General features: G+C 40.5%; 1 protein-coding gene across 1 annotated transcript; it reads right to left on the bottom strand.

Moving 5' to 3' along the window:
- Positions 1-71: 71 nt before the first annotated feature.
- On the bottom strand, positions 72-20,534 carry nek8 (NIMA-related kinase 8). Its single transcript, XM_022196823.2, has 15 exons — positions 20,458-20,534; positions 17,683-17,888; positions 15,424-15,656; positions 15,200-15,331; positions 14,536-14,744; positions 14,311-14,390; positions 14,035-14,219; positions 13,302-13,449; positions 12,694-12,770; positions 11,599-11,716; positions 11,322-11,472; positions 10,701-10,864; positions 10,157-10,309; positions 8,785-8,943; positions 72-5,233 (listed from the first exon to the last, which is right to left on the bottom strand). Exons 1-15 carry the CDS (start codon positions 20,502-20,504, stop codon positions 5,205-5,207), a joined length of 2,091 nt encoding a protein of 696 aa, XP_022052515.1. The 5' UTR covers positions 20,505-20,534; the 3' UTR covers positions 72-5,204.
- Positions 20,535-24,160: the final 3,626 nt, after the last annotated feature.

Raw genomic sequence — 24,160 nt, 5'->3', positions numbered from 1 at the left:
GCAATCCACAATTAATCAGTGCAGTCAGAGGTGACAGATGCCCCCTGGTGGTGGAGCAAACACACAAAATCTGCATTATTCTCTGGTTTTTATGTTAAAATCTTGTATAAATACACTAGGAAAGTAACACCTGGCTTGCATTATCATGCTCACAAAATACAAACACATGATTCTAAATGGTGTTGATAAACCGAGCATCCTCACATCAGGATCATTTTTCACCTGCTCCTATTGCCACCGGATTACATCACCATTACATCATCACACAGGACAACAATGGCAGCTGAGCCCTGTCCTCAGAAAAAAAAAAAAGGTGTCTGAAATCAACAAGAACTCCTTCTTACTGAGGGAGGAATGTGGATTAATTAGAAAAATGACTTAATGTGTGCTAATAATTGCAATAATGGCGCCGGCTGCTAAATAATCAGATGCTGTTGCAAAGTGAAATGCAGGATAATTTGAGGATGAAAGGAGGGATGTGGAGGCGGTGCAGAGACTGTCACTGAGAGGGGTAGTTATTCAGTTTAAGATCTTTACTCTGAGGTGCACAACTACTTTCATTTATACGGTTCCCAGTCATGGTGAAGAACAGACACATTATTCAGCATAAACACGATTTTTTTTTAGCACAGCAGCAATCAGATTCTCTCTAATTTAACTATAGCCAAACTACCATCAGTGCTTCTGCATGTTTTTAAGCCGATCAGTGATTTATTGCACCTGTGAAGATCTTTTAAAGTAAAGTAAGCTCACAAGAAAAGGTAATGATGTACTTATAAGTACAAGTAAATATAAAAATGCATAGAGTTAACTCTCAGCAGTGGTGAAAAGAACCATTTTCAGGTATCTTGTATTGTATTTTGTGTTCCATACTTGTACTCTACCATGAAATGCACTTTTTAAAGTTACAGATATACATATTGACATATTTTAAAAATTATTAACTAATAAATGGTGACCTGTTGATTTGTTATAAAGATTATGCTACCAAGCAGTATATGTAATGCTTCAAACTAGCCTCACTGCGCACGCTTAATCTAACCCTGGCCCTTCATTAGATACTTTTTTGTGCATATTTTGCCTCAGTAAAAATGTGAAGTCAGCCTCTTTCACTTTTCTACACTGTATTGTTTGTCTTTAAGTCTGTTTGAACGTAGCATGTACACTATTGTTCAAAAAGTTTGGAGTCACTCAGAAATGTCCTTATTTTTGAAAGAAAATCATTATTCTTTTCAATGAAGACAACATTAAATTAATCATTCTAGACATTGTTAATGTGGTAAATGACTATTCTAGCTGGAAACAGCTGGTTTTTAATGGAATATCTCCATAGGGGTACAGAGGAACATTTCCAGCAACCATCACTCCTGTGTTCTAATGCTACATTGTGTTAGCTAATGGTGTTGAATTGATGATTAGAAAACCTTTGTACAATTATGTTAGTACATGAATAAAAGTGTGAGTTTTCATGGAAAACATGAAATTATCCGGGTGACCCCAAACTTTTGAACAGTAGTGTATGTTTTAATCTTTGTTTTTATATATATATTTTAAATCCAGTTTTATTCCTCTCTCTACTCTCTATCAGTCATGCATGAAGCACTTTGAACTGCACTGAACTGTATGAAAGGCACTATATAGATTAATTTTGATTGATTAAATGATTGATTAGTGTTACTACTCTATTTACTAAACCCTTTCCATCGAAGACAACTCTGCACCCAAGCTTGGTTTATTTAATGAAGAGGCCTCTGGTTGCTAATATGACCACAGTGAATACATTATTGTTGTGATTCTTCTCCGTTTGTGTCTAATTTACAGGTTTGATCAGTCAGTTTTTGATATCTCACTCTGGCCTGTAAATAGGAACACAGTCTTGGTGTATTAAACAAGTGTCTCAGATCAATAGAGCCCTTGGTTGTTGACTTAAAGGCAGTGCAGCTGCTACAAACTGAATTTGGGGGTGTTTTGTCAGTAATAAATAAATAAAAAGAAAAGAAACAGTGGAGGGTTTAAGGGGTTAAATAAAAGACCCAAGTGCTTGTTTCTGCCAGGCTCTTCACCTGCTTTGGCAGTTTTGTCTTTGGTCATCTTAACACAGTTTACGCAACATACATCACAGTCTCATTTGAAATATGCTTCACATTCACATCAAAACAAGACTCTTCCATGAAATACAAAGGCCGTGTTAGAAATCACTCCCCGTCTACTACATAGAGCGCTTTATTTTATTTTCTTCTTTTTCTGAATTGAAGTGTGGGAAGAACACAGTTCTGTTGATAGTATGTGTGCTTCTTACAGAGTGAACTCGTGGACAAATCACTGTCTGGGCACAGGACAAGTGAGACATTGGGATCCCATAGTTTCAATTTAAACAAATTATTTACAACATTAAAATCACCTGCCGACAGTCGATGCTGCTACGGCCAGTGGACGACGCTGAAAGGCTTCGAGGGCCAGAAACTGATCAGTTCTCTGGCTCCAGGGATCAAACCTCCCACTCCTCTCCACAGCCTCCACAGCAGTGAAGATGTCCTGTCCCAGTAAGCTCACACCTCCATTGCTGGACACTCAAGGTTTCTGCGCAACATGGCTCGGACAAGGGACCCCCAATGAGACTATAAAACCAACAGGCTACACCGACCGTCTTCAGGGCTGACCACAATGCTACAGAATGTGTCAAAACTCGTGGGGGAGGAACAGCAATCTTCATCAAACAAGCCTGGAACATCAACAATGCGCTAATATCACAATCATGCTCTGAGGACATGGAGTATATTACTGTGAAATGCAGGCCACTCTGCCTGCCCAGAGAGCTGCACTGTCTCATACTGAGTGTAGTGTACATCCCCATCAGCTAATGAGGACAATGCACTTAGAGAACTGGACAGCACAATCAGCAGACATGAGAAAGACTATCCTGAGGTTGCTGTCATTGTTGTGGGAGATTTTAACCACTATGATCTCAGGTAAAGCATCCCCAAATATCATCAGTTTATCAAGTTCCCCACCAGGGGAAATAATATCCTGGATTAATGTTACTGTAACATCAGAAATGCTTACACTGCTGTTTCCAAACCACACTTTGGGAAATGCGATCATCTTGCCATTCTGCTGCAGACTACCTACACCAAGAGACTTAAAGCAGACTCAGTCACAATCAGGTCTGTAAAGATGTGGACTGAGGAAGCAGTGGAAAAACTGCAGGGCTGTCTGGATGCCACAGACATGACCATCTTCACCACGGTGGAACGAACTGACAGCTACAAGTTCCTGGGCTTAAACACATCAGAGAGCCTCAGCTGGGCCAAACACACTGCAATCAGTGAAAAAATCTCAGCAGAGGCTGCACTTCATTCGGGTGGTAAAGAAGACCGGACTAGGATGCCAGCCTCTCACCCAGGCCTACAAAGGTTTGGTGGAGAGCGTCCTCACCTGCGCCATCACAGTGTGGTATGGCAACACCACTGTGGATGAGTGGAAATCACTCCAGCGTGTCATCAGGACTGCAGAGAAAGTTGTTGGCTCTGACCTCCCGTCTATGGACACCATATACACACATCAGTGCCGGCAGAAAGCGCAGAACATTTTGAAGGACAAACACCATCCAGCTCATGACCTGTTTCGGTGGGGGATCTCGGGCTAGCTACGGCATGAAATATAGTAGACCTGTGAGCATCAGAGCCCATACAGCCCGTTTCCATAACAGCTTTTTTCCGGCCACCATCAGACAATTGGCATTGTACATCAGGGAGGGGAAGTACTATAACACGGCAGAGCATCAAAATACTGCAACACTGCACAAATTACAAGGGACAAATGTGCAATACTTTCACGATAGGCAATAACATTTTTATTGATTGTTGTGTTTGTTTTATCTATTTTATTTTATTAATCTATTTATCTGTTTTGCTAATATCTGTAGTTCATTTTAATTTATTTAAACTTTAGTGTGATTTATTTCAGGGTTCTTGTTTCTTTCTTAATTGCTGCTAAATCATTCTTATTTTGACTCAGAGTCAGGTACAAGAATTCCAATGTACCTGTACTGTGATGTATTTGTGCAAATGGCAATAAATTCTATTCTATTCTAAGATGAACAAGATGATCACGTCACATGTCAGTGGCTTCAATGTGGCTGATGGGAGCATGTCCCAGGAAGAGACGTAAAATAACCAAAATCAGACGCAAGAGAGACAAAACAACAACAAAGACACAAAATGGCAACAAAAAGGTGGAAAACAACCATCATGAGATTCAAAATAACCCAAATGTGACAGAAAATGGCCTCAACGAGACACAGAATGGCTACAAAGAAGTGCACAGCGAGCAAAATGTGAGACAAAACACAAAATTAAATGCAAAGGACCACAGAGGGATGCAAAACAATCAAAAGGAGATTCAAAATGAACACAACGAGGCATAAAATGATGCAAAACATCAGAAAGATGCACAGCTGGAGACACAAAACAACTAGAAATGACATCTGCGTGGCTTTCAGTGTCGGTTTGTGTTCATTCAGGGGGACGACTGGGGGTCTTTTATGCGTCTGGGCATAGGGGCCCATTGGTTCATAAATCGTCCATGAGTGAACCGCTGAGTGCTCATTATGCAGAGCAGTGAAAGGGTGAACAAGGGAGGGATTTCTGACTCAGCCCGTCGTTATCTGGCTTGAACACTGCTGTATTAGAGGACTAATCCAATAAGGCACAAAGTGACCACTGATGATGTGACCGAGATGAATGTGTTCGCTCCGTTTGATTGATGATCGCTCAAGTGGCTTCATTCTTTTCCTCTCATTCACCAAGTTGCTTAAGAAAGCTCAAACCAGTTTGACTTTTGCTGGCCTTTCACGGGTTATCGTGCAAACGCCACACGTGAGAGAGGACAATAGCTCTCCACATGACTGCTGCCTAATGACTTCCTCTAATCCAGCTCCAGTATCAGTGTTGCAACATTCCTCTGACCTACCTGTTGTGATACACTTGCTGCTACAGATAGGTCGTGACCTTTTCTGAGCTTTGCTCCATGTTATCAAGCTGCTGACTCAAACAACCAAACATCCCTGAAAGACAAACGATGGGCTAGACAGAGAAGAAGAGAAAATCTGAAGCCGCAGCTGCAGAATGAAAGGAAAGTGAAGAAACTGTCCTCCTCCTCGGGCCACTGCCAGCTTTCATGACGGCCACTAAGTGGGTTAGTTTTCATCTCGGGACCGGCTCCTCAAGCAGAGCTGAAACAAGAGAGACAAGAAAAGTACAGCTGACATTAGTAAACTGGCCTTTGTTTTAGTGCTTCCATCTTCTCCTCTTTAAACGACAGTAAACTGAATCTGAAGATGCCACCTTAACTTAAGACCGTCTCTGTATCCTGACAATTGTTGCACAGAACTATCGTTCAGTTTCTCAGTGTCAGCACATGATTTTACATTGTACAGGCTGCTGTAGGTCGATGAATCAATTTGCAGATAATGAGGCCAATAGAGGCTGATGGTTAATTAAATATCACTGTAAGGCTGTGCTGTCGTTCTGCCGATATGAAACAGGAACCTTCAAGTCACTTGACTGCACAGTTACATGAGTGCCAAGCAAACACTCTGTTAGAAGTTCAGTAGTCTCATGGAAACCACACAACTCCATCAACCACAGCTTGATTCCTGTCCAGACCACTGAGACACATGATCCTTCTCTATTCTCTTCTGTATTTCCACTGACGTCACCTAATGCAGGTTAAAAAAAATTGTATTTCAATTTGAACATCAATATTTTACTTTTTAAAAATGGAACTGAAATTCAACACCTGCAACACCTTTAAATGACCACATTTCCCTCTATTTTCTTCTGAATTTAAGCCAACTCATGCTTTCTTGTCTTTTAAATAGATCTAGTGAAGTTTTTGCTCTTCCAGAGAGAATCTAAATGCAGTTTTTGCTCACTGCTAAGAATTTAAATTTGCCCTATGGGGGGTTTTGTGAACAAAGTTTCTGTTTACCAAAACAAGTTATGTGCATCCCTCAGGTCTAACTGAATGCATTTCCTCCCTCATAAAACATGAAGTGTGAAACCTGCATTTTCAGATCCATGTTTACTGGCTTCATAAGTGTGTTTCCTGTTATGTTATCACAACATGCTGATTACAGGAACAATGACCAGAGTGTGTTTAGTATCACACACATGCATCTGTTCAGAGTAAACAAAGCCAGAACCCACGTAGTGAAACTTTGCTCTGTGGTGATTCCAGCTACTCTTTACATTCTGATGTTTTTATTATGTAACACAGTCAGAACAACAACAGACCAGGAAAAAACCTCACACAGTGGACGAAAAATCTTTTCCTAAATTTGAATTTGTTGGTCAGATGGAGACTAAAAATTGATTTCAGTTCACTTTTCTCCAATTATGTGGCATCAACTCTGTACATGGTTTACTGACATGATTTACGATACATAGGATACTATATTGAAAAGAACAGTGTTTGTGTTGAGCAGGGGTCCCCAAACTTTTTTCCTGTGAGGGCCACATAACTTTTCCCTTCTCTGGTGGGAGGCCGGAGTCAGTTTGTAACAGAAAAAGTGTGACGATCGCAGGGGCGCCTAAACGTAAACATTGTTTTCCAGAAAGCCACACATAACCAAATATTAATAACCCTTTCCGGGATCTTCACAGAAAAAAAAAGTCAGGAAATATATAATAACACTATTAATGACATAAATAACACTATTTATGAAATAAATAATAACCAAATTACCCTCTCTGGGTTCTTCACAGAAAAAAAGTCCGTGGAACATTCATTTTCTGTTGGGCCGTGCACAATCTTAACAGGTGAAAGTTCAGCTTTGTTGTTAGCCTAGCCGCGCTAGACTCAGCTCTTAAGACACAAGGGTCTAGGAACGCTCGACAGGGAGGGAGGCGGGCTAAAAGGTTGTCTTTCAAATCACTCTGCAGCAATTGGGTAGGTATACAACCAATCAGTGCAACGAATAGGCTGACGTAGTTCCCAGAGCGCTGGCGGATTGTGGCTAAGTCCCATTAGCTTCCCAACCAGCGGAGCCAACTGGTATATTAAGGATTTGCCATATCCCGTCGGCATAAGTCCAAATACGTCTTTCTTCTCAATGAAGCACTTCAGTGCCGTCCTTTATTTATCTTTCAAGTTGAATTTTAGCTTCAAATCTTTAAGGGCTGTGGCCAAAGCCGAGTCGAAAGATAACTGTTTATTGTGCGCCAGTTGTTTCTGTCAGAATCGTCACGTCTCTGTCGTCACTTAGTTACGCCCGCCTTCTGACTCTACACTTCATGGTTATTGGTCCCGCCAGTTTTAGGAGAATCCAGCCTCGAGCCTTATGGAGGGTAACTAGACCCACCCTGGCAGAGAATTAAATTTGCTGTCGTGGGTTGTCTAGCGCGGCTAGGCTACTTAGTTGTCAGAGCAGAATCTGACTTAAATGACTCATATGAGCAGTGTCTCAAAGGTCTTCCAGGGTTTCCGCTACATTCATTCTGCAGCGGCAGCCCGCTGCTACTATAATTCCAGTGCCGCTCCTTTAATTTTTTATTTTTTTTAATCGTCGCAAATACTCCAACGCCGCATGTCTCCACCTTCACAGCAGTCTTGCACCGTGTTGGGTACTCGCGAGTACTACTACAGATAACTGTGGTGCTCTCAGTATGTACAATTTGTGTGTGTGTGTGTGTGTGTGTGTGTGTGTGTGTGTGTGTGTGTGTGTGTGTGTGTGTGTGTGTGTGTGTGTGTGTGTGCGGGGGCGGGGGGGCGAGCGGGGAGCCTGCCGCCTACAGAAAAAAGTCCTAGAGGAAACACTGATGTAGGTTCCAGTAGAATGTCATGTTCTATGAGTGTATTAGTCTCGATTGCGTGGCCAGGCTGAAAAAAAAAATCATAATGCGTCTCTGGTGTTGTTCAGGGGGCCGGGCCAAATGTGGAGGCCCGCGGGCCGTAGTTTGGGGACCCCTGGTGTTGAGTAATTTCATTTCTTCATAAGTTAAAGTACAGATAAATACTATAATATTATAAAAGAAGTGACTATTCCATTAAAACTCAGTTCCTTGTCTGGTCTTAGAGGCAAAATCTTTGTCACTTGTGTGCTCATGTAACGGCTTGTAGCTGAAAATGTTCTGTAATAACAGTCCAACCATCTCACATCGGTGGGTCTCTATGTGTTTGTCACATGGCTCAGGTCAAAGGAAACATTTAAGCAGCAGCAGTAGCAGCAGCAGCCCTGCAGCCTGCATCAAGGATTACTAACATCTCTGTTACTTATTAAATTGGGATGCAGTTTAATCTTCACTAATTCTGTAGCTATTTTGAATTCGGAGTGTAATCCCACCTTCAGTGTTTTTCAGTTTTCATTAGAATCTGGTGGATTGTGCACCATCACTGTTGTTTTCTGTTTCTCTCTGTAGAAACTCTGTAGTCATGGTTCAGGTTTGTCTAAAGTCATTGGATGTAAAGCAAGGACTGAATTCTTGTTGAAAGAGACGGTCTGATCGAGTGTGGCTAAAAGGAACAAGTTTGTTGATGTAAATAAATAAACAACCACCTGTGACTCTGTTTAAATATTTAAATGCTTTATGTCTGTGGTCGCTGCTGTAACTTTCAAACTTACAAATCAGTCCTTTCGCAATGAAAAACATACATCTCTGCCGACTTTATCAGCAGAAGCTTGTTTCAAGTTCAGCCTGTCTTTCATCTGGGGATTAGTTAGATTTCAGCACATCCCAACATCTCACAGTGTTTGTTAACAGAGGGTAATAAGCGAAATATTACGTTTCACTGCCAGCAGAGTGTTGCCATGACAACAAGCCACCGATGTCACCGTGAACGGGTGACTCTCGTCGAGCTGCACCGCCTTCGGTATCCCAGAGTCCTCCTCTTTTCTACCGAGTCGGCCGCGGGCCCCCTTTCCCCACGTGTATACCTCCCCTTCTGCAGAAAACAGGAGAAGAAGGAGCTGTGACTGAATTCAGAGCGAGACCCCCAGGAAGCATTAATCCACACAAATCTTTAACTGACAGCTCTGTCGCTCCTGCAGTGGCAGCATAATGGCTCAATCTGTCGGAAGTCAGAGTCGAACAAAGCCTTTCTTCAACAAAGAAAACCTACAGGCAGAGCTGGCACGGCTGGCTTCTCCCCAGGGAGCCAATCGCTGGCACAATGTGACATTTTACCATTTTACCCTCAGATGTAAGAACAGCACACACACACACATGCAGACAGCCGAGTACAAACACACACACCTGTTACCTATCTGTTAAGCTACGTATTTAAAGAATCATCCCATGGTTTTTTATGTTTTCCACATTAGCTAAAACACTTGTATAGTTTACGCTACTGCTAACCATCTTCTACCATACGAAGCCATTAGTGACAAACTTTGAGTTCACTTTAATGTGACATAAAAATAAAACTGCAGAGATCTGAAATCCACCACAGTGAACGTTCAGTCAACTTTGTTTTCAAGTTAAAGTTACTTTACTGCTGCATGCTCACACAGCTACTTCACCCCCGACAGTTTGAAACTGAGTGACTTAAAATGCCCTCAGTGTCCCAGAATCCTCGTTTCCTCTTAAAGCATCGAAACCACAGATATGAGTGAAATGTTGCCTTTGGTGAGAGCTCAGATGAACGCTGCTGTTAAACAACTCCACTGAGCGACATCTCATACATTTTTATACAGAACATTCATGCATGTTTTTAATTTTTCATCAGCAGACTGTTTAGTTTCAGGGGGTGGGATTTACTGCTCATTCAGGAAAATGGTTTCTTTATGTATTAATTTGAACTTGTTTCATATCTGCACAATAATCCCCAAAATATCCTGTTTGATAAAGTGATAGTACAAAGTGTAATGTAAGAACTACACAAACTGCTGCCATTAGCCATGCTAGCTCTAATAGGCTATTTTCTTTTTTCCAATTCAAGCAAGTCTAATTCACTCAACAGATTTAGCTTTGATTGCAACATAAGGTGTGTTTGTACATGCACATTTCTCCCTCTAACTACTACAGTATTCTAGTGAACTCAACCATACACCAACCTGAACAGAGCGAACAAAATAGTTGAACTCATCTGTGCAGGTGTTACAGGGCTTTTAAAAACAGAGGGGATGAGGGTAATAAATTTGTTCTCTTCTACTTACCAGATCCAATGGCTAAGGTGAAGGCGTCGCCACATGCAGCCATGGTGATACCCTGCAGGCCAGGCACCAGGTAGGGAACACGGCTGCTACGACGGGAACTGCAGCCCATCTGTCCGTGCTGGTTGCTGCCGAAGGTAAAACACTGACCTCTTTCTGGACAGCAACAAGACACGGACCACGACAATGTATGAAAATCACACTAGTGGTGGTGCCAAGTGTTTTATTTTTGAAACTGAACATCCTAAAAGACTGCACTTCTGTTTTTATTTAGCTTTAGACCTTTAGCTTTACTGAAAAAGCTTTATTTTTTCATTTAACGTGGAGCTTATAAAAAAAGCTCTTGCACACGACAGAGAAGCTGTATCAAAAGTTCCAAACAAAAAAATCTTCTGTATTGACGCTGCCTTATGAAGGTCTGAAAATCAGTTTTGCAGGATTGTTTCTCTCCACCTCAACCGGTACTACAAGATGCCGCATACACAGAAAACAACAGTTTAAGCTGTAAAAATATGATTTGACAGAATGATACTGTGAATTTCCTAACCTGTAACAGCAACAGAATGAGCTGTCCCGATGTCAATGTAAACAGTCTTTTCACTGTTGAGCGGGCCTGATTGGACTGGACTGTAAGAATGAACTTCTTCCACTTGATTGGAGGGATTTGGTTCCTCTCCTGAGGCAATCTTGTCCAGGCCAAGCTTGTTGAACCTGACCAAAGACATTTTTAACAGAAACCGTATTGTAACTTTCATCTGAACCTTTCATAGTGGTACTTAAACATAAACTTAGGTCTGTCACAAGACTCAGGTGTCTGAACTGTGCTTCTTCAGCCTGAACTGTTATGTTTACTGCAGTTACACCTACTGACATAGAGATCTACATCATCTCAGAGAAAGAGATTAACAATGCCTACAAACAAAATGTCATTTTCAGAGAATGTTGTCTCACAGGTTGTGCACTATGAAACTATCTCTCTGAACCTTTAATCTACCACCACCCCACGCACATGACATTGACATTTAAGCCTATAGGAGGTGCAATTTATTATCCCTTAAGGAAAACATGCAGTGAAAATGTCATCTCATGAAATGTGGAAAAGGTGCGTTTCTCTGCTCGTTATTAACTCTTTCCAGTCAGTATTTTTGTTGAGAAACAGAATAATTACCTGTTGCTTCCACATGCCACTATGCTGTATTGGGTGCTGATTATCATGGAGCAGTCGACTCCACAAACCACCCTCTGGGCTTCAAATTCCACAGGTAGACACACCTGCTGTGGACAGTTGTGGGTGTCTTGGGTACCGAGCCCGAGGCGACCTTCCAGACAGAGACCCAGCAATCAGTGTGAGACGCTGCTGCCATAAATCAGTGACATAAGAACAAACACCCAAAAGAAGAAAACGGCACGAGTTAGTTAGAAAACAACTGGCTGATTCACTTTACCATTGTCTCCTCTTCCCCAGGCAAATACTTCTCTTTCATTGGTCACAGCGAGTACATGGGAAGCACCGCAGGACACCTGAACCAGCTCATAGCCGAGGAGTGCCTCCACTATCTTGGGCTGAGAGCAAAAAACAGAGAGGAAAGAAATGTGCAATTACAGATTTTTATCAAAAAGCCATATTGGTGCAGCATCCTGGTAGCCCTGTGGATAAATGTATAAACTTAACTGCAACATCTCTGGTTCAAGTCAAGCAAGGGCCCTTTTGTTTCATGTCATACTCATCGCTGTCCTTCTGTTTCTTGTCCAATAAGCGCTAAAAACTTCCTTATACCAAGTCATAATCATACATTATTACCGTATTCATTTTAAGGCTTGTTCACCATATCTGTGGCCTTTCTCCTCACAAGTTGTAACAGGAAATGCACATCATAGCATAAAAATGAATAAAACATATCATGAACTGCTTCAAAAATACATTCAACATCAAGTAAAAATCCCAAATGAGCAGAAGCAGCTTCAGTGCAGTCCAAAAACATGTTAACGGCAACAGCAAAATCTGTGCTTTCGCTACTTTCATGATTTGAATTTCAGATCAAAGCACAGCACTGAGGAAAAAACCTGATTTTAGAATTTACTTTACACTATTTATATAAATATAAAACATATATATATCATCAAAAGTATGTGGGCAGTACAGTGAAAATTTAATCCACTGTTCGCAAACTTCTGTAGGTATTAATGCACATGGTACTGGATGAACCATAATTTTGATATGTTAAACTGAGCAGGAACCAACTGGAAATATGACACTGTATAATAGACAGCAAGAAGTAACTAATATTGTAAATCTGTATACATAGTGGAGAAACTGGTATAAATATAGACTCAGTCGCCCTTCATGAAAGTGATACGTTCAGTTTTAATTTGAGAGATGTTTCTAATATTTAGTTTAATCTTATTCAAATCTGGTAAACAAAATATCTGTAACACCAGCAGAACTGTTAGATTACACTGCCGTAGTTTCGGTGTTTAATAAACTTATGGCAGAGTTTGCATTTAACGTGACAGTGAAATGTTCTGTCATGAAGTCATACCTGTGTTACATCATTAAAGTTACCGTGTCCCAGGCAACCGTTGCTCCCGCTCCCAAACGTCATGATAATGCCCCTGTCTGCAAATTGAAAATAAAAAAGAAGGGATTAACAGTACTATTAGTTGATGAGTGTAGGTGTATTCTTATGTAGACCAACAGAATGCTTCTAATCCCTATCTAGGAAACGCTAATCTATGTCGGTGAAAAGTGATGAAAGCAAGGCAACTAAGCTGAGAGGAAGGGTCTTTAATCCCGTGTTATCTGCTCTGCAATGCTGGACACACTGTCGGCAGCCTCCTAAAGCAGTCCGACACATAGTGAAACACCATTTCAGCTCAAGAAAAACAGCACCTCTAAACTGCTTGGGAAGCATGGAGAGGTTTATTTTACAAGTGGCTTCACACTATCGAGAAAAAGAACTGGCTGCATCCACACTTTCATACGTACACTCAGATGCTGCCTCGGTGTTTTTCAGCTATTTCTTTGCAGAGTGTTGGGGGCAGAAAGCAGAGAATAAACATTGATTTCCTATAGCAGAGCTCCTAGCTGCACTGACTGAGCATAGCTGTGACTTTCTGATGGCTATCCAAAGACGAACGGACCACCAACCTGTCATGCAGGTGGTGAAGAGATCGCCACAGGACACGGACTTGATGGTGACTCCAGACTGACCCTCGAGGAAGCGAGAAATGAACTGAGGCTGCATCTGCTCCACCACACCGGGAAGACTGGCCTCACCAGATCCCACTGACGGAGCCTGTGACGATAAATGATTATCAGGCTGTGTGAGCAGAGAGTCTCTTAATGGCAGCAGCAGAGTGAGAACACATCTCTTTCCTGGAAAACATCAAGTTAAAAGAAGAATCTACCCTCTGATGCATCATTAGACACCATCAATCTGTGATGTTCAGTCCTGCCTAGGTGTCATTTTTAAAAAAAAATTAAATAACCATATTACCCAGCATGCCTCATTTAGTGATTTTTCTACATTTCTTAGTCTTTCCTGGAATTCTGAAAATGGGCAAAAACATGTTTTCAACAAATTGATGTTGGCTGTTTGCACTGTAAAATGCCAAAGCAATTGCTCCTATTTCTGACTCTTCCACACTAAATTTTCTCCTGTAATGTGGCTCTTTGAGTCTACAAGACCACACCGAAGACAGCTACCGGTGATACTTTGTACAAAATATACTGTCTTGTGAGTGTTTTAGAAATAAATCACTGAGTAATGGAAATCTTGCAGCTGTGAGTACATAGTTAGCAGTGGGAACATCAACAAGTGACTGCACTTTATAATTCCTTACTTAAGGAAACTTTAAAAGCAACCAAAGCTTACACAGACCTCCCATGTTATCAGACGGCCGGACTTGGTGACTCCCATCTTCTGCGTGCGACCAAGAGACACCTGTAGCACTTCAGTGTTGAGCATTGGCAGGCGGAGAGGCGTTGAGATGCCACTGCCCCATGTATACACCGAGGACAGCGGGAGAGAATGCAGCTTTCCAGATCCTAAACCCACTGATCCATCTATTACAGCCCAAAAAGATACAGTCCAGTTTATAGTTCCAGTATTATAGTTTGTTTTGATTTCAAATAATTATTATATTATATGTTTCACCTCTGGATCTGCTAGTAGGAACTCTCCCTCCTGGTCTGCTTTGAGGACCAGTTTGCACAGTAGATAGTGGTTTTTCAATCCTGGAGGAAAGAAAGTCAGTGGTGGAGATTTTGTATGAAGAATACAGATAAAGACAGGATTTATTGCACAAAATGTGTCAATCTGAATCTCAAATATTAACAAAAATAGGCCAATCTTGTCATTACTGTTGCATTAAAGCCCCACCTTCGCATTTTCACGTTGCCTATATCCGTGTAGAGGTTAAGAAGGGGCCTGATGCATATTGGAAGAGCCATTATTTCATTGAGTTGAGGCCGCTTGGATGGATCCAGATTGAGCATGTTAAGGATGAGCTGTCGGAGCTCTGGGCTGTACCGATCTGAGATCGGAGCAAAGGTACCGCTCATGATCTTCAGAACGAGAGCGGGTAGATTCTGAAAGCAAAATTAAAGAGTAAAATAATAAGATGCATTATATATGCATGGGAAAACTCAAACAAATCTCCAAAGAAATAAGGTTTTCAGATTAGTAAACCTCAGTGGAATTGGTAGTGAAGACAGATTTGAGCAAAACCAAAAAAAAAAAAGAAGATTTGAATAAATTATTGATTTGTGTGAAAATCAAAAGCCCCAGCGAATCTGCTTCATGCTTTAAAATGGGACAATGTGGGGTCTTCTTATGAAATGTTATGAGAAATGGGAAGAATCTCTCTCGGTGTACATAATGTAGCTGTGATGGTTGTTAGGACGGTTTCACTGCCTTTGCACACAGCAAGAGTTGATGCATTATGAATTCACTAAGAATAATAAAGTTGTAAAAGCTAACAGAAGTGTAGCTGTATCATTATATCCCCAAAAAAGGATTACTACAAAGAAAATGCTTTAAGTACAGCAGCTTCGAAGGCTCTCTTGAGGCTCGCCAGCTCATACAGCACGCAGCCTAAAGCCCAGATGTCACTCTTCTGGTTGTACGGCTTTCCTTCACACAGCTCTGGGGAGATATAGCAAGGAGTCCCAACCACCTGTGGAGTAAAGAAGAAGCTATTGTTTCATGTTAACACCTATTATGTTATCATACTGCTGTTATTTCCCAAATAAAGGCAAATCTGCTCACTGTGTAGGCTTTGCTCTTGCTGACAAGGATTTTGGAGATGCCAAAGTCACCGATTTTGACGATCATCTGATGCTTATCAAGAAGAATATTCTGTGTCTTGAGGTCTCGGTGCAGGATGAGTTTGTTGTGTACGTGGTACAGAGCAAGTAAGATCTGTACAAAAAAGTGAAGAATGGTATCCTCGTCCAGCAGGGAGTTACAACGCTTCTGTATGTAGTCAGCCAAGGTGCCTCCTGCACAAAGAATAAATAGCAAAGATGATTTCTGTTCATTAAAACTATAATAAAACAACAGTTAGTGGGCTGCAGTGTCATGATAATAACAAAGCCAGTAAGCACTGAATTGAACAGATTGTCTCCTCGGTGCAGGAGTGAAACAGTAATGTAAACTCCACAAAGAAATATGCCAGGCCCATGCTGGGAAGCAACAGTGCTAACCACCGATCCACTGTGCAGCCCCCTAACACATCCCAAAAGCTAAAAATATATAACTAAGTCTGAGGAAAGCCTTAAACAAAGACGAAAACCAGGACAACCCCAGCACAATGTTTTCATAAATCAGTCCAAAACTACACCAAAATCAATCCACAACCAGTCCACAATGACTTCAAAGCCAGTCCAAAGCCACCCGTCTGAAACCAGCCAAAATATATCCAACGACAAGTCCAAAACCAGCCAAAACAAAAGTCAGTAGAAATCATCTACACTCTCTATCAGCGGATTCTCTTAATAACAAGAAACAGGACACTAAAACCATTTTTACAAATCCAGTTACACAGCATAAAATGTCCTTTTTTAACACTAGAGTTTGCTTCCTGTGAAACTTTAATTCACTTTAGATTACACAATAATGAAAAAAAACACATTAGATTTAAAGACAGCTACAATCAAAAAATCCTACTGAAATAAAGTACAGTGAAGATGGCTCACAGAGATTCTGATGTGGTGTGCACTATCAAACATAAGATCTAGAAAGCTGTTCCAACACTTTATCTGTCACTATCGATGATGGCTAGGATGATGGGCACATTCTGGGCACAGTGGTTTGGAAGTAAAAAGGAGTTTGCAGGCCAAAAAAATGAGGTTACATAACATCCCGGGTGTGTTTGGTAGGATGACAGTTTATGCAACGCAGCATTAGGTGTGGTGACTTCAGGTAGGGGAATTCTACAAGTGATTTCACAGTAACTTAAGACAAAGATAAAGCACAGTAACTATATCAAATTACTATAACAGCAGGAGGAGGAGGAGAACACAACATGGCAATGACAAGATAATAAAACAAAAAAGATGAGGAAATAAATTTTCAACAGAACATAAAAACACAAAAGGACACTGGAGCATACATCAAACCTGCATAGGCAGCAAAGCAACATTGAACTGTATTGAATTTTATTTATAATATTTATGGGTATGCAAGTGTGATATATACATAAATACATGTAAGTATCTGCATATATATGTATGTGTGTGGGTGTGTATACTTTGCTGTGTGTTGTGTAACCTTCAGCAAGCTGCTGTAAATGAATCACCTCAAGTGGAATCAGTAAAGCTGGTAGAGTTGAATTGGGGCGACACAGTAGATCGGTGGTTAGCACCGTCGCCTGACAGCTAGAAGGTTTGCATAGGCCTGGGATCTCTCGGTGTGGAGTTTGCATGTTCTCCCTGTGCAGTGTGGGTTTTCACCAGGTTCTCTGGCTTCCTCCGACAGCCCCAAAAAACATGCTGAGGTTTATTGGTGATTCTAAACTGTCTGTAGGTGTGAATGTGAGAGTGTTCGTTTGTCTCTCTGTGTAGCCCTCTGATAGACTGGAGACCTGTCCAATGTGTCGGCCTGCCTTAAGCGGTGAATAGCTAAGGAACTGTACTGAACTGAACTTACCTCAACTGAAACCAATATAAATAAATCAGTGTTATGAATCTGTAGAAAATCCATCTAACGACTGAATCCAAGCATAAGGATGAAAAATGTCATACAGGAAGACAGCCCAGAGGTTTGACAGCAAATGTTTGGTCTTTAACCTGATAGCATGAACAGCCAAATGTGTCCAGTCTCATGAGTTCAAGGTCGCATCTACATTTTTTATACTATAAGTCACTTAATTACACTGCCTCAGACAAACTGAAATACTGGGTGTTCTAATGTGGTCCTTCCAGGCCTGGCATGGGAACAGGTCTGACGGAGCCCTGCAGCACTAAATCATGGGAAGAGTGAGCTGCTGTACAATGAACAAAAGGAGGTTATGTAATGAGATCTTACCTGGTGCATATTCCATGGCGATCATGAGGGCCTTGTCTTCCAGGAAGTTCTCATAATACTCTATGATATTTGGGTGGTTGAGCAGTTTGAGCACCTGACACTCGTTCTGAGCCGCCAGACGCTCGTCTCGTGACATCTGCTCCACTGGGATCTCCTTCAGGATGACAAAGGCCCCGTCGCTGCGCCTGCGGCACAGGTGAACGATCCTGACAGGCGAGGAAAGTGGAGAAAAATGAGGAACATATTGCTTTGAATAAAGAACAGGAGGATGAATTGTGGCAGTTTAGGTTCAGTGATATGAACCTCAAAGAGCTTTTGCACTGACTTTGTTAGTGACAGTCAAGCAGTGTGTACATTTTGAGGTAAGTGATTTACAAAAAGAAAAAATACACATTGTGGAAAAGATGCTGCTTTCACGGTGCTTTCACACTGTTATCTGAACATTTAGGAACTACTCTTACTGTTACACACACTGCTGGTTCTCTACTTCAGAATAAAATGAGAAGGAGCAAGCCGACACATGTGCAGGTCTTCACTCATTAGGTGTGAGAAATGTAGTTTGTGTTTCAGTCCAAAACGTGATCAGTGAAGCAATGATTAATCAGTCAGCAGCAAACAGCACAAAGTAATAATAATGTTAATGCAGAGAAAGACAGATTTACTGCTTCTTAATACTGTTCTGACACAAGAACAATCTTATTAGAATGGAATTTGTTTAAAAGCACATTTCTGTCACACAACAAACATCACCTCTTATGAAACTACAGTATGTTCAGCATGTAAAGTAATGGTAATCATCAACAAACACAGAGAAAACTTCAAAGTAACCATGTAGCAAAAAAGTTCCTGACTGACTGCACTGTGCAAGTTTCCACACTACTTTGAGCTGAATTAAATTTTAAAAATGGTCATTTCATCACACAACATAGAACAATGTTGTCTGCACAGTTTTTCCTCAGTGTAACACAACAGCGTACCTATTGTACCTATCCAGTATTTGCAAAATATTTAAGAGTATAATTTACATAGTATTGTCTCTTGTTCTTTGTCATCTTACATCACATTACATTACAGGGAAGCTGAGGCTGTCAGACTGTGAATGCTGACTATCTGAAACATCTTTTTGGGACACCCAATACATCTGACTCGAGTGTTTGTCTTGCAATAAGTGAGTCAAGATTTCTGCTGTCTCCTTTTGTAGTCACCACTCATTCCTAAGGTTTTAAATACAAAAGCATACCTTTTGTATATCATAAAAAGATGCTTGCTATGTACTAAATTACTCAACAGTATACATACTTAACATCCTAACTAGATAAACCTTCAGGGAGACAGTAAAGCACAGTTTTAATATGATTACATAACACTATGAAACTGTGACTTCTGTCGTCTTATAGTTTTTTTCATATTTTTTTATACTAATACACTTAAGTGAAGTATTTTTAAACTAAAGTACTTTTACATAAGTAAAATATTTGAGTACTTCTTCTGTTCCTACTACTTCTCACCATTTGGAACCAGTTTGTGCCAAAAACTATTGTTTTCCAAAAACTGAATGTACACTTTCTTAATGTCTACAGCTGCTTTATCAGGATGAAACAGTCAAATCATGCAGATGTTTATAATTTTGTGTCAGTGGTAACAACAGAGTGATGTTGTTGTTGAAGTTTAATGCTTATTGTAACTGAATAATTGTGTCCAATGAAATGCTTGCACTTTTATTGCATAATCAAAAGATTATGCAATAAAACTTCTAATTGAGATGTATTATACATGCATGGGAAGAGATGCATATAGCTCTTCAAAACTAATTAGCCAACATGTTCAATCGGTTCAACAGATAACACTGAAAGGAGTGCTTAAATTCTCTTAATGGCATCATCAATAAAGCTGAGATACTACAGCTTTATTCCAGTGTTTAGGTGTTTGATGTGACTATTATCCTTGTTTAGATTTGGTAACTAGTATAATTTGCAGATAGTTTTGTGCACTAAATAAAGAAAGTATTTCTGTATCTCTCTTCATCCTATGGATTATACTCTTTAAAATATAACCAAAGTGAACAAAATCAAGTCATTCTGATGCATTAATATCATTTCAGTCACCACGTAGCAGCTGCAGTTGCATTTTTGGCAAGTGGAAAACTGCATTTTATGAGTTAATTTGGTCCTTGAAAGCCATTTAAACCTAGAAAAATAACTGGATCGATTATACTGTGGGGCACAGGAGCAGATAAAACAATACAGAGAGCTAAGAATAATTGCAAAAAAGATACTTAATTTGTGACCCAGACAAAAGCAGCTGTGGATGTATATAAAGCGGGCGATCACTTCTATGGCGGATTTACAGATTCACACAACGAAACTACACGGTAACATAGCATTACTAGATGAACTAATATCTTTTAACAAGCCTAGCTAAAAGAAACAAACCAACTCAACACACAAAAGATCTACAAAAGTAAAGTGAAATGGGAACCAATTTGTAAACTACACGATTAGTTTATAGCTTAGAAAGCAATTGTATGTCAAATATTTCACGTAAACATGGTTAAGAAAACTTTATGATAAACTACGTCAAATGTTCCGTTACTTCTGACATGTCTTCTTCTTCTTCAGGCGGAGCTTTGACCGTCCCGTTACTTTTAGAGATAAAAAACTGAGTTTTAACAGAGTTCTGCCTTTTTTAGTTCACCTCTGACAGTAACGTTGCTCAGACAGACCGATGTATGTGTAACAAAACATTTCAAAAAGTGTAACTAAACCCAGACTTTACCCGAAAGCTCCTCTTCCAACAACTTTGATTTTCTCATACTTCTCCATCGCCGCTGCTCCCAAACGTTTCCGCCGTCTCCAGGCAACCCAGGCCCAGAGCTACGGCAGCCACCGAGGGACAAAACAGGCGAAGCACAAACTTTCCAGCCAGACAGAAGAAAAACGGTGGCACATACTTTCCTTAGCTGAAACGCTGTTTTAACGAGCATATTCAGACACAGGGGATATATTAAAGACAGGAAAAAGACAGAATCCATGCTTGTATATTTCGGTGCAGACAAACGTATTTTGAATGTATTTGAGCAACTATAAATAGCAGTCAATGTGTGTGCAGTGGGGTCACATGTTAGAGAAATGAATCTGTTGGTTGGACTAGAATTTTATTTACTGAAACTAAATTTTAATAAGTCAAGTGTGGGAAAAGATGAGCAACCAGTTCAGCTTGACTGAAATTTCTCTCCATTGTTCTACAATGTCACATTTTCTGTTAAATGCTCAAAGTTACAGCTTTTAGAAATATTCAAAGTAAAGGCAAATAACAGGTTCAGTTACAGTTAAAAAAAGAAAAGAAAAGAAAATACATCCTTTCTTCTTGTACTTGTCTTTTGTTTAATCTGTTTTCATGACCCGACTTGGAGTCTAGCGGAGTCTAGCTATGTATCCAGGAAAGCTAAACAATAGTGCATATCAGGATTTTTGTCAAATATTGTTTCAGTAGTCTTGTTTAAAGTCTGCTGTGCTATTTTTTGTAGTGGCCTGTTTCCAGAAAAGTGACTGAGTGTTTTTACTTTACAAACCAATTTACTGAGCTTGTGCCAGCTGACTGTCTCAGCTTTTCTGTGTTTTTACATGTCAGAAAAATCCTCTGTGAGATATGACTGTACAGTAACGCTAGGTAGCAGGTGAACTGATGTAAAAAGTGAAACGCTGACATGAGACCCAGTGAGACAGATGCGATTAGCGCAGTGTCTTGAGCCTGGACTTCGGATATTGCAGTCTTACATCCAGACACCTGGTGATTATAAAGCGCCTTCCTCTTGTCTGAGATAAGCAGGATGGGGGCTGCAGGAGCGCTGTTTCCTCTCTCTGCCACGACAGGGATAATAAATGCTTTGTGCTGTGACAAAGCCTGCTCTGTGTTGTGCTGAAGCACATACCTCCACTATCATCATCAATCGGAAATAATGATATATCACCACAAACAGTCATCTGCATGTAATTGAACCTTTCCCTACAATTAGCAGTTTTTAAATGAAGCTTGGCGGAGGGGAGATGGGTGAGTAGCTGGTTTGACAAACAATAGTTTTCTCTTTCTCAGGGCTATAATGTCTCACCAAAGGAGCACCTAAAGAAGTCTTGAAATGTATATGCCGCTCCTCAGACCAGCTTAGTGACATAGTTGGCCTTCTGCCAGCAGCTGATCTGACAGTCAGTGTCCAGGAATGCATTGAGCGGCACAGCGAAACTGGTGCTGAGCCTCAGGTATGAACCTGCAGCCCAGCGGCTTTATCTGCACCTCATCTGGAGATTTCTCAAGACACATGACAGGAAGCCGTGGGAGGTTGTTTTATCAAACACACATCTTTATCTTTCACAGGTCATCTTGTTCACATGACATAACATTTTACAAGAGGAAAAGCTCAGGCATTTATAATGAAATGAGTGATTGTGTCTTTGTGTTGATTTATAACAAACATTTGAAATTGAATTTAAGCAATAAAAAGTTTATTACAATGTCAAAAAGCAATATAATACAGAATATCACTGAAAACCCCATTTTAATGGCTCTCATCAGTTTACATAAGTAGAAAATGTCCATCTAATATATAGTTTGTATATATGTTTCATGTAAAGCGCCTTAGAAATACTATTTCTTTGTTTGATCATTAGAGTTAGGTATCTACATAAAAGCACTGACAAAATTTCATAATAATGATAAATACATGGACACAGTGGTGTCTAAAAGTCTAAGTTCCCACTGCAAATGTTTCATGTAAACTTGGAAATAACCAGAAAGTCTGAGGATTTGTTATGACATGTAAGGTGAAGAACAAACATTGAAGATTTCTGCTCTATTTCTAGATCACCAATCATGAATGTGTTTACTCAAGTGGATTTAATCGACTCATCAGAGGCCTGTTCGCGTAAATCAACTTGCACTGATTGTTGACCTGCTATAAATATGGCTGTGCACCAAGTTTTCAGCAGAGCATTACTTACTAAGTAGCAGTGAGACAGAGGGAATAAGAACCAAGTGAAAGTGTCAGAAGTAAAATTGGTATTCTGAGCGTCAAAGCTAGACTGTAAAAGTCCAAGGAGGTACTCTGAAACACTTTGGATCATCCAAAGCACGATCAGGTAGACAGAGTGAACAGTGTCAGAAGATCAATACACCAAACTTTGTTCTTTTGTTGTTTGAGATAGAAACGCTGCTTCACCACGGATTTGCTAAATAAAGAAGGCAAGGCTCCCATCAGCGAAAGTCCTGTCAAATGAAGGCTGTCTAGAAGCGGTATAGTGGCTCTAAACAACTTAGTAGGAGAGGAAATATTTCCAAACACTTGGAGTGGGTTGAGACATAACATTTCACACTGGATAGTGGAAAGGGAGTCTTATTAAGGATTATTTCATTTTTTTTGAGTTTGTGGCAGTAACAGAAGAGACTAACCAGAAAGTCTCTTAGACCTATGGTGAAACACGGTGTTGGGAATATTTAGTAGGTCTAATGGTGTTTTGCAACGCTGGAGTCGGACACGTGCAGTGAATCGACTCCACCCTGACCAAAGAAAAGCAGAACTCCATTCCTAAGAAAAGCCTACACACTCTAGTTTGCATCTTTGTGTAGAAGAATCCTTACTGCGGCAGGACAATGAGCCCAAACACACCTCGGAGACCAAATAAGAGCAAACAGTGTTGTCTGTCGTGGACTTTCCTCCACAATCACGAGACCCAGAAAACCAAACATTCCTGACATGACAAGAAGCTCTGGGGATCATTGTCAGCTCATGCTGCAGTGAGACGAGTTTTCACAGTTTACACAGACTTGTGGACTCTCTTACGCCTAAACATTCCAAATGTATGTACATTTTTATTATAATTTGTAATGTTTTTACATTAAAAAGCAATACAGAATTATCCACACTCACGTCTCAGACCTTTGGATCTCACTATGCCATGGTTAGAGTTCTCCTTTTAGCACCCACAACAGTTAAGACATAAACTCGGGTACAAACAGAAGGAAATGAAGAAACTAATATTTAAAAATGTATAAATTACAATGAACCCTCACTTTTTTTAGAACCTTCAGTGCTGTTTTCCTGCAAGGCACTGAAACAAAACCTCTCCCTGATCAAGACAAACTTATTTTTGTTTGGCTATGTACGATGCAGTCACTGGAAATCAATTAACCTCCACAGTTTCTCTACCTCTGCCTCCAAACTCCACAGCAGCAATTTCTCAACAGCCTTTAGGGGAAAGGAAAATTATCCCAGGATCAATATGCTTCAGCTCTGAGCTACATACAAAGATTCCAGCATTCAGACAGACTGCATGATACTGAGAGGCCTCTTCAAGATCTCAGCAGCTACGACTTGATGAAACCATCTGCATCTGCTGTCAGAAATCTGTGAGAAATTGCATGTTTTAGTGATTGTTTTAAAAAATGAGGGTAAGAGGCTTTCAGTCTGCACCACAGTGAGGCGACC

The sequence above is a fragment of the Acanthochromis polyacanthus genome, chromosome 13 (assembly GCF_021347895.1).
Source record: "Acanthochromis polyacanthus isolate Apoly-LR-REF ecotype Palm Island chromosome 13, KAUST_Apoly_ChrSc, whole genome shotgun sequence".
Lineage (NCBI taxonomy): Eukaryota > Metazoa > Chordata > Actinopteri > Pomacentridae > Acanthochromis > Acanthochromis polyacanthus.
Note: the sequence above shows the minus strand (reverse complement) of the source record. Positions and strands in the feature narration are given on the sequence as shown.

Excerpts from the sequence above, each read along its gene's own strand:
- nek8 (XM_022196823.2), bottom strand. The coding sequence starts at position 20,504 with ATGGAGAAGTATGAGAAAATCAAAGTTGTTGGAAGAGGAGCTTTCGG. Across the intron at positions 11,717-12,693 it reads ACTTTAATGATGTAACACAG|CCCAAGATAGTGGAGGCACT; the intron begins GTATGACTTCAT and ends TTTTGCTCTCAG. Across the intron at positions 10,865-11,321 it reads GTGGCATGTGGAAGCAACAG|GTTCAACAAGCTTGGCCTGG; the intron begins GTAATTATTCTG and ends GTCTTTGGTCAG.